This window comes from Rhinolophus hipposideros (assembly GCF_964194185.1).
Source record: "Rhinolophus hipposideros genome assembly, chromosome: 14".
Lineage (NCBI taxonomy): Eukaryota > Metazoa > Chordata > Mammalia > Chiroptera > Rhinolophidae > Rhinolophus > Rhinolophus hipposideros.
In genome coordinates, this window is record NC_138060.1 from 7,089,519 (window position 1) to 7,105,344 (window position 15,826).

General features: G+C 38.9%; 1 protein-coding gene across 3 annotated transcripts in view; it reads left to right on the forward strand.

The window, feature by feature from the left end:
- SUCLG2 (succinate-CoA ligase GDP-forming subunit beta) overlaps positions 1–15,826 on the forward strand; it is a 321,296-nt gene that overhangs the window by 257,130 nt on the left and 48,340 nt on the right. Inside the window, exons 11-12 of one of the 3 annotated variants that reach the window (XM_081071618.1) lie at positions 1,332–1,496; positions 2,097–2,433. The exons of 1 other annotated variant lie outside the window; for it this stretch is intronic. In XM_081071618.1, coding sequence (XP_080927744.1) covers positions 1,332–1,447 — 116 coding nt within the window. In that variant the 3' untranslated portion in view covers positions 1,448–1,496; positions 2,097–2,433. Of the gene's footprint in view, positions 1–1,331; positions 2,434–15,826 lie in introns of those variants that run through there. One more of the 3 variants, XM_081071620.1, reaches the window with a different exon arrangement.

Sequence of the window (15,826 nt, forward strand, 5' to 3'; positions counted from 1 at the left end):
CTCAGATTCCTGTGCCAAGCAGCAGCAAGTAAGCCCTGAGCCCAAGACATAGTGCCACGTGTCCCCTGCACCACTGCCTGGTGGACCCAGGGCCCCTGAGAAGCAGCACTGCATCACAGCTCCATTGCAGCTGTTCTCTTTAACTCCTCCTTTGCCTTTTTGTATGAAACATGCTCACCTTACACCTCCTTTATATTTGCTCTTAGGTCCCCCAAGGCCTATACTTCAAGGTCTTTCTTTATAAATAGGCTCTGTTTTGCTAACTAGATAAACACAGGACATGATGTAGGATGAGATATCTCATTAGACCTTCACATTGTATCACATTTCTCCTAAGGCCTTGTTCACTCTGAAAGAACAGAAAAGTAGTTCATGGGTTAAACAGTCCCAGACGCAAACCTTTGGGTGGGTTGGCTTGGCCAGCAGATGCCTCAGATACATCGGGAATGTCATTGGAGGCTGCAGTGTGCATTTGTAGGGCCTCTGCCCTTTTTGTTGTGTAGAACGAGGAGGAAGCAGAAATGGATGTGTTGAACACTGTCATCGTCTCCATGGCCATGGGGCGGGGGCACGTTGTCTAAACTTCAGATCTCAGATTAGGCCAGGCCTCGAATCCTTCCTTTCAAGACAAATGACTCTGGTATGGGCCAAAACCACATTAAATCTACTTGACTGTGGATTATCAGTGGAAATGTCAGCTTTTATCAGTAAAAATTGTCCATTAGTCTCCCAGACGCCCTATCTTTCATCTTTTCTAGCTGGACTACTTGATATAGATCTTGCCACATCATCTTTCCTGTCAATGACATTGATTAGCACCTATTATATTTAATTCATTTCCTGGTGAAAAGGTACACACGCACCCTCATGTGCTACTCCCAGTGTCGCATACCATCCCAGTATCCCAATTTACCATTCTCTTGCTCCATTTTCACACAAAGCTTTTTCTTTACATTCCATATTCAGACTATTCAATCGAGGGATAAATCCATTTCAGAAGATTTTCCTTTTTCAAACTTGTTGAACAAGTGGGTGTTAATCTTTCTTTGTTCACAATCATCTGAAAACCTAATTATTTCCACTTTTCTAAATGCCAGAGAAAAATATGGGCAGTATCTTTATAATACCAGACATTTCAGGTGAAAAGAGGAAAAAAATAAATTTGTCATCTGGATTCATCTAAATAGCCAGATCTATGTCATAAACAGCGGAAACTGAGTTGTAATTGTGTTAATGAGACCGGGCGTCCTATGGTTTCAGGTTTTACAAAACTTCTTAGGGCACCACCTCCAGTTTCGTTTCGGTAACTGTCCCTCATCCGCCTCTTCTAGGAACCAATGTCCACGAAGCCAAGAACATACTCAGTAACAGTGGGCTCCCAATCACATCCGCCGTTGACCTGGAGGATGCCGCCAAGAAGGCGGTGGCGAGTGTGGCCAACAAGTGACGGCTTTGTCCCCATCCCTTGGAGGAGGAAGTCCATTTCACCATAAACGGTGATGGTTCTCTCTTCACTGTGAAAGAAATGTTTATCTCATTGGGAAAACATGGGGAGGAGATGAGCAACAACAACTGTATGAAAAATCTTGAATCTGAAGCTTGTTGAATAAGACATCTAGACAGCCTAAATAATCTGATTGCACTTATAGTCTTTACTAAATCACTGCCGCCTATTCTCATACTTCTCTGTCATGGTGAGCCTGCTCAGTAGATATTGTGATTTTGGAGAGCAGTCTAAGTGGCCAAACAGTGTGCATATATATAGAATTTGAGACCTGGCACTCATTCCTTTATAGCAATTTTGGTGTAAACCTGTATAAAAAAAATCCTGTTTAATAAAAAAGAAAAAATCACAGGCCATAAAAAACTCAGACAAGACTGCATTTAACAGACGAACTATCAAAAAGGAGCAGCTAAGACATTGAAAAAAATAGTTGTTACACACTGCAATAGTTTTTACAAGTTTCTGATTCTACAACATGTTTGGAAAATCCATGAATATTCCAAAATATATTTTACATTGGAAGGTCCACACTAGAATCCTATACATGTATTCTACATTTGCCTTAATACTGAATATACTGTTTACCTCACAGGAAAAATAAATCCAGAAGCCTTATTTGTGATTTTTGAGTAGAAGATTTCACTTTAATGGGAAAACTGCAGAAAGGTGATTCTTACTGAAATCTCTGTACTTAAGACATTCCAAGAAGAAACGTCACTGAACATTAAATTATGTTTTGAGTGTCAGTATCCTTTCTTCCCTCCTTTGTCCCCCCAGAATCTACCAGCTGGAAAAATGTAATTAAGAGAATGTGGCTTTTTTCCATAATGTCCACTGGGGTGAAGGATTTGAATTACGTTTATGTTGATATTTTGGTCAATTTTTATTTGTACACAAATTTAAATAAAGTCCTGTTTTGTAAGCTCTAAGATCTGTGTATCTCTCATTTTAATCAATTTTATTCCTTAAACGATTTTTCTTTTGCTAAGACACTAACTCTTAGTGTCTTGGGCATATCTCCAAAATTAGAAAATTTGGGTTATAGATTGTCTAACAGGTTAAAATGTGACTTCAGTATGCATAATGCTAAAAGAAATCTAAAGACATAAACTCCCTTTTAATGAGGTTCAGTTGCCAGTGTTAACAATTTTCCTCTCAATGTACAAGTGTGTAGCAGACCCAACTTTTTTGTTTGTTTTTTTAACCGGTCAATATTGTTATCGTACATTTCACATATGGGCAAAAGTTCAAAAGTCATTTTATAGATCCATATTTACCATGGAAAAAGAAACTATTTAATAGATCATTTACTGCCCTTTTTAATTGTTATGCAATGAATGGAAAATATCAGCAATGTCTTTTTCAGTGTTTTGATTTTTGATAGTTTAATAATTAGTATGCAAATAAAAACCACAATAAGTTACCACCTCACCCCAGTCAAAATGGCTATCATCAATAAATCAACAAACAACAAGTGTTGGCATGGATGTGGAGAAAAGGGAATGCTAGTGCACTGTTGGTGGGATTGCAGATTAGTGCAGCCACTATGGAAAACAGTATGGAGGTATCTCAGGAATCTGAAGATAGAACTACCCTATGATCCAGTAATTCCACTCCTAGGCATCTACCCGGAGAAATCCAAAACTCCAATTCAAAAATCTGTATGCACTCTTATGTTTATTGCAGCACTTTACACAATAGCCAAGATATGGAAACAACCGAAATGCCCATCGGTCGATGACTGGATGAAGAAGCTGTGGTACATTTATACAATGGAGTATTACGCAGCCATAAAGAAAAAAGAAATCTTATCATTTGCAACAACATGGATGGATCTAGAGAACATTATGTTAAGTGAAATAAGTCAGAAAAAGAAAGACAAGTACCATATAATCTCACTTATATGCGGAATCTAAAGAAAAGAATATGTGTATGAACTAATCAGAAACAGTTTTGGGGACACAAAAAACCGAGAGTTGTTAGATGGGCGGGGGGGAGGGGGTTGGGGATGGGGGGAAGGGTGAAGGGATTGGGGGGCGGCTGGTGACCACAGGATGGCCTCAGGGTTTTTTGAGAATTACTTTGGGGAACTTATTCAATAGTGTTTGGGGATTTTGTTGGGTGTCCGATGGACATGTGTCCTGTTTGGGAGACCACCTCAGGGATGCTGTGGATGCCTGGTCATGGCATTGTACACCAGAGGCTGAACATTAATGAATGCCAACTATAATTTTATGTGTATAATGTGATGGCTCGGTGTGAGGTCGGGGTGGTGGTGGATGGGGGGAGGGGGGTTCACGGTGTGAGGGATATAAAAATAAAATAAAATAAAACTAAAAAAAAAAAAAAGAAAAGATAAAAAAATAATTAGTATGGTAAAAGAAATACATATTTTGTCAATTAAACAAAAATCAGCATATTTGAATGTTTTCACTTTGGAAAGGTCTGTTCACATCACCATATACATATATATATATATATATATATATATATATATATATATATATATATATATGTATATATATATGCATGCTTCTAATCAATCCAATTTGAAGGGGTGATAAAGGAATTAAATTATTCATGGGGTCATTTTGTAAAAGGGTTAATAACAAACAATTAGCCAACCCCCATTTCATTTTTTCAAATAAGTGGTTGTAATGATTAAGTTGTTTTTTTATTCTTGGAAGCTCTAAGTGCCTGAGTTTATATTGCTTAAACGCTGTCCTTGGTACTGGGCACAAGTATAGAGTCCATAAATGTTTGTAGAATGAATTGCTGATGGTGTGTGCGTGCGTGCGTATGTGCGTGCGCGTGTGTGTGTGTGTGTGTGTGTGTGTAGCCAGCTGTGCTGACTGAGGGCAGAGCAGAAGCAGGGGCAGTCAGTGTTGGCAGTGGATTTGAAGCCTCCATATATTACCTACTCCAGCGTACACTATATTTCTGATCTTCCAGCATCCTCTTTAAGCCTTTGTCTCACCTGTTCTGTATGTAAATATGAAAAATACTTTCCTTTAAAACTGATCAATATTTTTTTTTAACTTGGTTCTATTCTAAGCAAGAACAGCCATGAAATGTGACTATCTAAACACGGTACTCAGTGTCCAAAAAACTTGCAGAGTAGCACACACATTTTATCTGAACTGATTTGCATGCAAGATTTTAATGGACATGCTCTTCTACCATGTCAGTCTCCTAAAACAAGCATCAGATTTAGAAGCTCTTAAAGTCCTATCCCTCCCACTTATCAACGTTCACTTATTAGAGTTGATTAACCTATTATGTTTATCCAGACTCCTGTAGTGACAAAAACCCAACTCAAGCTTAAGGAAAAAAAAGTGGGGGGGGGGGCTATTTGGCTCTTGTGGTTATAAAAGACAAAAGTTTCTGGTTATAGTTAAGGCTGAATCCAGAGACTGAAAACCATCAGAACTTGGACACTGCATCTCAGACCAGCTTGTCTCTGTAATGGTTTCGTTCTCAAAGCAGGCCATTTCCGCAAGGTGGCAAAATCGCTGCTGGCCCTCTATTCTCAAGTTTAGTGTCCCAGAAAAGAAAGGAGACGGTGATGAGGAGTGAAAGACAGAGGAAAGGGAACAAAAGAAAGAGTGAGAGTGAGAGGAAGGAAAACAGAAAGGAAGGAAACTTCTCTCTCGTGGTAATTCTAAGAAACATCCCAGAATTGAGATGACCGATTTTGGGTCAGGAAACTATCTCTGAACCAGTTTTTCTGGGCCTCTGACGTATCCTGTCTGGGTGAAATATCCACTCGTTCACCTGATGACAAAACCAGCTTCATCCAAATTATCAAAGCTGAGAGGGAGGGAGGGAGTAGTTCCATTAGGAAAATAGATCTAATAAGAAGAAGCAATGCATTCTGGGAAGAAAAAAAATAAAAATAGAACATGACAACCACGCTCATCAACCATAACTCAGTGAAGTTGAACAAATTATTCCATAAGTACATTTCCAATTCCAAAATTTCTTCATTCTGTTTTATTATTTTCTCACCAGCTTTCTGGAGTCCATTTTTACTCATGCCCAAGTTACCACATTTTTTGTGTAGATGCTGTTTGAGTAATCTAAATATTTGACTTTCATTTATTTGTCTTGAACAGTAATGTCTACATAAGAAATAATGGTATTGAAGCACTTACCTCAATTTTGCATTTCTGTTTAAGTTGCAATTCAATCAATGATGTAGTAAAATAGCCAAGAAACTTGAAATGACGAGTAGATCTGTGAATCGTTTAACTAGTTCTTCTACAATTTATATGCTGTGTCCATTCCTCTCAAGTTTCTGTCTGGAGGGAAATGTTATCCTGAAGAATTACATTGGTTTTTATTTAAGGCCTTTATAAAAATGAGGAGAGAAATTATAATTTGACATTTCTAAATTAAACATTTAAAAGTCAGCGATCATTTGCAGGATGCAATATATGTTCAAAAATTTTAAATAAAAAACGTGATAGTGGTGAAAAACAATGTGGGGAAGGATATGTTTTTTGTTTGTTTGTTTGTTTGTTTGTTTTACCCATTACTTTTGTAAAATAAGGAAAGAGTAGCAGATGTAGAGAGGTTGGAAAAAGAGAAGTAGCAGCTACAGGGTCATTTTCAGGCAGATCAAACTTAGGAAAAAATGCATTTCAAACCTGAGAATCTGGAACAGAAATATTCATGCCTCAGTAACCCCTGAAAAATCTTGAAACACACTTAGAGGTATGAGGTCCGGCAATTAAGTTGGCGAACTTGTTGAAATGATGTTGTTAACTTTTTTTATATCAGAGGGAATATTCATTATGAATTTGTACCGACTGGACAAACAGTTAACCAAGTTTACTATTTGGAAGTGCTGAAAAGACTGTGTGAAAAAGTTAGACCACCTGAACTGTTCGCCAACAATTCATGGCTCTTGCATCACGACAATGCACCATCTCACATGGCACTGTCTGTGAGGGAGTTTTTAGCCAGTAAACAAATAACTATATTGGAACCACCTCCCTACTCACCTGAGCTGGCCCCCAATAATTTCTTTCTTTACCAAAAGATAAAGGAAATATTGAAAGAAAGACATTTTGATGACATTGAGGACATCAAGGGTTATATGACGACAGCTCTGATGGCCATTCCAGAGAAAGAGTTCCAAAATTGCTTTCAAGGGTGGTCTAGGGGATAGTGTCAGTACATAGCTTCCCAAGGGGAGTACTTTGAAGGTAACTGAAGTGATATTCAGCAATGAGGTATGTAGCACTTTTTCTAGTATGAGTTCACAAACTTAATTGTCTGGGAAGGATATGTTCTTACATATCCTTCTAGATCTGGAGTTGGCAAACTAAGGGGAGTTTTTTAGTAAATTGTTTTATTGGTGCATAACCACACCTGTTTGTTTACATATTGTCTAAGGCTGCTTTCAGTTTCAGTTTCACTCTACAAAAGCAATAAATAAATAGTTAAATAGTTATGATAGAGACCTATGGCCCAAAAATAAACTATTTGGCCCTTTGTAGAAAAGGTTTGCCAAACCCTTCCTTAGATAAACCTAAAAAATAAAATATTGTTCCCAAAATCACAGCAACAAATTATTGTTTCCAAACCTGCAAAAAGCAGATTTAGTCATTAAAATGAAACAAATGAATAACTAGGAAATATGATCTTTGATCTTCCCATTTTAAACTTTGTAAGAATTTAGTAGTCTACAAAAGGCCATTTGCTAATGACAACCTATTCAGTTATGTTGATTTGTGTCTCCATCATCACAGGAATTTCCTGCAGATAGTTTGGTGTGCTTTAGAACATATGCTCTTCTTAACTACTTACAGGTGTGTTGGCATAATATAAAATCATGGCTCCGTATACTGAACTCCCCAAGACCTGTACCTCTCAAGTTATTCTCTAAGTGGTTGTTGCTAGAGACTCTGTTGTGCATAATTTAATCTTGGGGTTCTGGGAAGATAAGAAAACAAGGGGAAAAGTGATTTAAGTGCACCTGATCCCCCCAACATGCTGCAAAGGCACGGTTCCATTTTACAATTGAGGAAATAATAACAGGTGAGATAAAGTTGCTCTGCTACAGTTGGATAGTGGTCAAGTTTGGCTTCTGAACTTCTGATTCCTGAGTAATTCTATCACTTCTGTCTTCTCAATTCTGAGATGTTTCTTGGAATTACCACGAGAGAGAAGCTTCCTTCCTTTCTATTTTTCTTCCTCCCACTCTCATTCTTTTGTTCCCTTTCTTTCTGTCTTTCATTCCTCATCCCCCTCTCCTTTCCTTTCTGGGATGCTGAACTTGAGAACAGAGAGCCAGCAGCGATTTTGGCACCTTGTGGAAATGGCCTGCCTTGAAAACGAAACCATCACAGAGACAAGCTGGTCTGAGATGCAGTGTCCAGGTTCCGATGGTTTTCAGTCTCTGGATTCAGCCTTAACTATAACCAGAAACCTCTGTCTTTTATAACCACAAGAGCCAAATAATCCCTCCACCGCCCCCTTTTTTATCCTTAACATTGAGTTGGGTTTTTGTCACTACAGGAGTCTGGATAAACACAATAGGTTAATCAACTCTAATAAGTGAACGTTGATAAGTGGGAGGGTTAGGATTTAATAGCTTCTAAATCTGATGCTTGTTTTAGGAGACTGACATGGTAGAAAAGCAAGTCCGTTAAAATCCTGCATGCAAAGCAGTTCAGATAAAATGTGTGTGCTACTCTGCAAGTGCCCGGTAAAACTTTCTGTGATAACAGCAATGGTAAATGTTGGTACTGCCCAATATGTGGCCACTAGCTACACGTGACTATTGAGTACTGAGAACAGAAGTTTAGTCTATTTTGATTAATAAATGGCCACACATTGCTGCTAGCTGCCATATTGGCCAGCACAGCTCTGTGGTCTAAATCTAATGGGCTTTAGGATGCATTACCCTCACTTCATGGGAGCCACATCGATTCAGAGCTTACTGTGTGCCAGGAATGTGACCTCTGCTGCCTTAACTAATCCTCCCAGCAGCTCTGTGAATCTATCATCCCAGTTGTAAGATGAGAACATTGTATCTCCGGGAAGGTAAGAACATGACCAAGAACACAAACCTGGTATTTGGATGATCAGTCTTCCGACTCGGATCTTTTGTGTCCAAAGCCACTGCTCTTTGTGTTAAAGCTGTAAAGATCCAAATTCAATATAATTGTGCTGCTTATGGTCATGGATAATTTGAAAGAATGTTAGAGACAAACCCGTTTAGAAAACTTGGTTCTTGACTGTATTGCCTCTATAGTGTACCCCAGACCTTGGAGAGCAAAATTTAAAAGCTGAAAGTTCACCCCATGCAATTGGACAAACTGTAGGACTACAATGGGAATAGCACCTTCCTGGACTCGCACAGTGCACAAGGCAGGGGCTGTTTCCTAGCGACCTAATCCCAAATGCCTTCTTGTGAATTTACTGCCTTCCCCAATATACAAACCACCCACAAGACAAGAGGCAGGCAGCAGGAGAGGTGAAGGCTGCAGACAGTATTATCAGCAGTAGGGGGAAATTTAGTTAGTAGCATCCAGTGAAACTAAGAGGGGTTTACTTATTAGATGAATGCTTTCAATTTAAAAAGATATTCCACAAACCACAGCAGAAATAAAAGAAAAGAAAAGAAATTTATTTATACAGTCCCATGTTAGAGATCTTGGATTAATTTGCACATTTTCTATAAGACTTAAAATGTATGTAGGTTCTTATAAATAATATTCTATTTTGGGAAAATATTAAATTGTAAAAGAAAAGAAAATGTGATCAATATAGACCCAAGTAAAAGTTCGTTTTTAAACTGGTCTATTTAAATAAAATTTAAAAATCTCATTCGATTTATGTTGTAGGGTCTCTCCAGAGTAAATGCTAATTTTAGTTTTAGGCCTAGGATTGCAATAGTTAGTGAACTCAACTAGTATATATTTCATGGATATGCCCCTCCCAGTTTTGTTCAATACATAGAAACTATTTTTTCTGCAGTATGAGTTGTGAAGTATTAATGATGTGTTTCATGTTCTACTGAAGTGTGGTGTCTACAATTCTAATACTTGAAATTATGTTGCCCTGTGTTCTGGAGATGAACGTTGAACAGCATGTGGATCTCTGTTGAGGCATTTGCTGTTTAGGAAGCAGCCTAGTGTAAGGACATGCCAGCTCCTTAGAAACATGACTGGTTAAAGGGAACAGAGCAGAACTTTGCCTCTTGAGTAGATAGAAAGCATATTCGTGGCAGTCAGTAGTTCTTCCCAACCACAAGAGAGCGCTGGAGAGGACAAAAGGCTGCTCAAAGTTGTCATCACGTCAGTGCTCAGGCTGCAAATGTGGCTGGTGAGTTTCAGGTTCTTCTGTCTTTTCATCCTTTGAAGCATAATATCTAAAATTCTAGTATTTGAAAGTGTGCCATGAACACAAAACCTCTTCTGGGATCACTAGCAGCACACACCATTTTAAAATAGAGCTTGAAAAATGTAGCTAATTCTGTTTAATTCAAACACATGTTTATCTAACATCTGCTCTTCCCTGGCAACATGGCAGCTGCTGGGGAAAAACAGATTAAATAAAGACAGACCCTCTACTCAAGGAGTGGATAACCCAGATGTACTTAGAACTACTCATTGGAACTTGACAGGCCTTGGAGAAGTGATGGAAAATGAAACACTAGAAAAACCTGGCAAGAAATTCCCATAGGTGATAATCATACCATTTGGGAGGATTTTTCAGAGATTTCAATTGGTTTATAGGTGAATAACTGATTAAGTTAAAAATTTTACAACTTACTTTTTAAACTTATAGATCTTATTCTATTTATACATCTATCCAATTTAAGAAAATCACTTCTGAGGGGCTTTTGATTCATCTTTCAATCTATTTTCAAACTTAGTGAAATTCCTTTAAATATTCAAACTACAAATTTAATAGATTCCATTCTTTTGAGTGTTCTCAATTTTATGACAAGCTATTCCAAGCATTTGAGTAATTCTCATAAATCTGATGAAATTTAAAATAGTCATCCTTAAATTATGAAGTATGACAATTAACTTTGCAACCTTGCCACCATGTGCTTACATTGGCAGCACTGTACAAAGAACTCAATAAGATTTCATAACCCCGGTATATCAGTGTCTCACAGCTGTGTTCATGTCAACGTGTGGCGGTGTCTTGCTGAGTGGTGTTCATTACTGTTGTTGCGTGTTTCTGTGTGCTTTCACAAGAATGTCTGAGCTTGAATAACAGCAACGAACAAACATTCAATTTCTTGTTACACTTGGCAAGAGTGGAAGTGGAATCAGGAGCATGTTAGTTCAAGTTTATGTGGATAATGCCATGAAGAAAACAGCAGTGTGCAAATGGATTAAATGTTTTTTCTGAAAGGAGAGAACGTGTCACTGATGAAGAAAGGTCAGGAAGGCCAATAATGAGCAGAACTGATAAAAATATTGCAAAAATTCACCAAATTGTGCATCAAAATCATTGGCTGACTGTGAGAAGCATAGCAAACCAAGTAAACATTGATAGAGAAACAGGAAAATCTTAACTAAAAATCTTGGCATGAGAAAGGTGTGTGCAAAAATGGTCCCAAAGGAGCTCACCAATGAACAAAAGCAAAGGGAATTTTTAGCCAGTAAACAAATAACCGTATTGGAACACCCTCCTTACTCACCTGATCTGGCCACCAGTGACTTCTTTCTTTACCCAAAGATAAAGGAAATATTGACAGGAAGACATTTTGATGACATTCAGGATATCAAGGGTAATATGATGACAGCTCTGATGGCCATTCCAGAAAAAGAGTTCCAAAACTGCTTTGAAGGGTGGACTAGGTGCTGGTGTCAGTGCATAGCTTCCCAAGGGGAGGACTTCAAAGATGACCTTAGTGATATTCAGCAATGAGGTATTAGCACTTTTTCTAGGATGAGTTCGCGAACTTAATTGTCAGACTTCATATCTTAAATGTGCTGATTTTATATTTAGTAAGATTTCAATTTAAAATCCCAAGTCCTTATCAAGTGCTCAGTCACACTTCTTGGATGGAAAACATGCATCTGACCTATTAATCTAAACATTTCTTACACATGACAAGTGCACAAAATATCATGTTTTTCACATTATTCATTTGAGTGTCTTAAAGATTTCTCTGCTTACTCTGAATCTTCCTGGTCTAGCTGCCATAATAATAGCTCGTGACTTTGACCCAGATACAGGAGGACTGGGACACCTCCTTACAGCGTGGTGAAGGTAGAAGTCAAGGATCCCACTTGGTCTTTGCTGGCTATGTAAGGTGGGGCATAGGTTATTTCTTTGGTGTTCGGCTTCAGTAGGGGAGTGAGGCTTAAACGTTTTCTGAGTTGCTAGGCTGTTCCTTTTCTTGTCCTTTTGTAGGGTGAGTAGGCTTTTGTTTCAGCCATTCTTGTCTGTGCACATTTGCATTTCCAGGTTGCTCCCTTCCCCAGCTTCAAATCTGGAATATGTGGGACAAAAAGAAAACCCAGGAAACTTGCCACATTGTTGTTCCTTGTTTCCTGAGGTCCCTAGGAAAGCTTTTCTTCACCTTTCAGAGTCGTCTTATGTTTGTTTAATACATCACGTACAAGATCTTTAGTTGTACTTATTGGGAGGAAAAGAGGACAATATATCCACTTTATCTTCCCAAAAGTAGAAGACCCCCCTTTTCTAGACTTTTAAACTGAGTTCATTTAGGGAAAGAAAAAGGCCATTTTTCTCTATGATGTTTTTAACATTAAAATATTATAGTCATGCTTTCTGTTACGAATGTTGAAATTAAATATAAAAAGGAAAAATAATTCCACTGCTATTGTTCATTACTTTGTATGCTTCCTTTCATTCATTTTCAATGCCTAGATGGAGAGATAGATTTGTTTTACTGTTTAGTACTGTACTATGTATAAATTTGTATCATTTTTCTTTTAACATTATATTATAGGCGTTTCTGCAACCACCATCACCTCTTCTTCAATTATCTTGTGAAAGCAGCAACACACAGAGAAGTGAGATAAAAATCCTGGTAGTCAGCTATCAACCCTGCTCTCTACCTGGACAGTTCTGTTGAAAAATGTATTTGTACAATGGTACAATTATGGGAACACACATTTCCCGGAAGGAATAAAATTGCTACATGTTCCTACATTTTGTTTACTCACTAAAAAGTCTTATATTTGAAGGAGTCAGTGTTAATGACCATGGAGTCTCTAACCAACCCTGAAATCATTAGATGTCTGTGAATTTGTGCATCCTTTGAGAAAAGTGAACTCTTATTTCCCTCTATGCAAAGATTTATCCCAGTGGATAATATTTCAGCGTTCTAACTTAGTTTTACTTCTTTGGTGAGTGAGAGAGGCTCAAGTTGACCTCCTCTCTTTGATTGGGTTTGGTTGGAAGCAGAACCTGAGACAGATTCCTAAGCAAGTGATTTACTGAGGTCACATTCTCTGGAGAAACATATGTGAAATGAGGGAAATAGCATCATGCAAGGGAAGGGACTAGACAAACATGTGGTTTCCGGAGAAGTCTAACTAGGCCTGATCCCATGGGAGCGGTAGAGCATAACTTGGACCACAGAGGTTTTCTCACCCAGAGGAGAGCAGGCAGGACTATTCAATGCCTGCATCAGTGTGGGGACAGAGCCAGGAGGGCAGTTTCCAGGCTCTCGGCCTCACATGTAAAGGTGCTGGCTCAGGTAATAAATGGCCATCAACTGTGATTGGATGGCCATCAGCTGTGGCTAGTTGGCCGTCAGCTGTAACCCGTGAGCCATTGGCCACTAATATAACTGCTGTGGCTACGCTAGCAAAAAATGGAGACTAACAAGATGGTGGCTGGCAAGATGATGGATTGCAGTTATCACGGCTGATTGCAGCTAGCAAGTGAGGTGGGTGGCAGAGAGAAGTGGACGGCAGGTTGCAGACAGTGTGGCTCCTGCTTCCTATGTCTCCAACTCAGCCGCCAGCGAGACTATAGTGGTATGACTCCCCTACCTATGGCTCCGTGGGTGTTCCTTTTTGGCCTCACCATATCCTGCGTTCTTATGCGGGGTGCAGGGTCCAGAGACTCCGCCTAACACGCTGCATGACAATCAGTCATTGGATATGGGCTCCCTCTGGAGGAGAGCTGTTAGGATAACCTCCCAGGTACCTTTGAATAAGGCAGCTCCTGTCACTCAAGGGCATTCCCCTGAAGAAGAACAGCGATGTAAGTTATTAACTGTAATCACCCACAGAAAACGGAGGATAGATGCATTTGCTACATTCGGATGTCTGCGAACCTGTGGCTGATTGTCGACCTACCTGGCTCTGTTCCACGTGTCTCATCCTTAGCAGCCTAGCCAGTGCATGTTCTCCTCACAACCACAGAAGAGCAAGAGCAAAACCAAAATCATACAGTCACATTGTATGCATCTGCTTCCATCACAACTGCTAGCACCCCATTGGCCAAAGCAAGTTACATGACCAAATTCAGACTCAAGATACCGTAAATTACTACTTGATGGGAGTTGCTTGAAATCCCATGGCAAAATCATAGATATGAGAAAGGATGAAGAAATGGGCCATTTAGTATAATCAATGTGGTAACAGAGAAGCAAGCAGGGGCCAGACCCTTTTGGACGTGATAGGCTGTCCCACAGAGGTCATGTTCCACACAGCTGCCTGTTTGCAAGTCTGTGAGCAATTGGCCTCGTCTCCCCTCAGCACTGCCTTAGAAATTAACCCGTCCCATCAGTTGCGTCATTTTTCTTTTTCAACTCCAGGCTGCTGTTGTATTTCACACATAAGACATTTGTTAGTGCCGTGTTCAGGATACAGTTTCTATTTTCCTTCCTGTACCACTAGACTTTGTATTGAATGTTCTTTTTACATTCCCATGAGATGCTCAGAGTGATTTATATTCCATACATTAACTAAGCTGTCAACTACTCCTCTGAGATAGTTAGTATTACAATAGATGGTAGAGAGCTCTATAACAGAAAAGTATAATTACCTTTTATAGGTGCAGCCAGAGTGGTGCCAAGAGGTTCTTGAGTGTTGTTTTTTTTTTTTCCCCTCAATGTCTCAGGAGAAGTCTAAGACTGAACCATTAGACCCAAGGGTCCTGCCTTCTAGTCTAGGCTGTATTATAGTCCCTCTAGTCTCTGTTTTATAGGAAATCCCTGTGTGTAGTTTCTATTGCTGTCTGGAGATAAGAAAAATTCACCCGTTTCATGCTGTCTTATCCAAATATGAGGGGATCATTGTGTTGTTTTCCTAACAAATGAGGGAGACACGGGGGGGAAAAAAGTGTGGTCCTCATGGCATACTGCTAGAAGAACCAGGGATGCCTTATGTCCCATCAATGGAGGGAGTAACAGGGCATTGTAGGTCCCATAATCTTGTATGTCTAAATATATTTCAAGGGGGAAAAAGTCATTACAAGACTCTATTAATCCAGAAGCTAAACATTAATGAATGCCAACTATAATTTTATATATATAATGTGATGGTTCAGTGTGAGGTCGGAGGGATAGTGGATGGGGGGAGGGGGGTTCACAGTATGAGGGATATAAATGATGAACGTCTAAGTATTACCTTGTTTTGTACACCTGAAACTAATAAATAAATTAATTAATTAAAAAAAAAAGACTCTATTAATCCAATTTCAAGTACTTCTAAGCAAAACAAGGGAGTTGTGTGTTCCGAAAGCAAGAAACAAAAAACTCAAATGGGAATATGACTGGTCTCCAGGAGCATGTCACCCACCAAAATCTGAATAAGTGTGCCATTGGCATCTTTTTGTGTTGAAGGTTAATTTTGCTAGAATACTTTTGCTAAAATTGCTTTAACAAATTAATAAATATTGTGAAAATTATTTGTTTTAATATGTAAGTTCAGCTATCAGGTAATGTAATCAGAAAATTGAAGAGCATTGATGATACCCATTAAATCCCCATGAATATTTTAGGATTGTGTCTAGGTAAGACATTTGTGGGAGAAATGTGCTTTTTTGTTTTAAGCATTTGAAGAGCCATGAGAAAGAAGGGAATACGTAATCAAGGACTATGATCAGGTTTTTCAAGAGTCTTGGCTTCTTAATTAGATGGAAAATGGGCCATTGGTCCTCTCTCTTTGGACATCTTGTGTGATATCATTTGTGATCCTGGTCAGTGGTCAGTACTTAGATGAGAAGGAGGCAGAGAGTTCATCCTGTAACAGCTCTCCATTCCTGGCTCCTTAGAGAATATTTGCTATCAAAGAAAAAAGGTTACCCAGATTATTTCAATTTGTTTGGGAAGAAAAGCTATGGGTATTGTATTGAATTCCTATT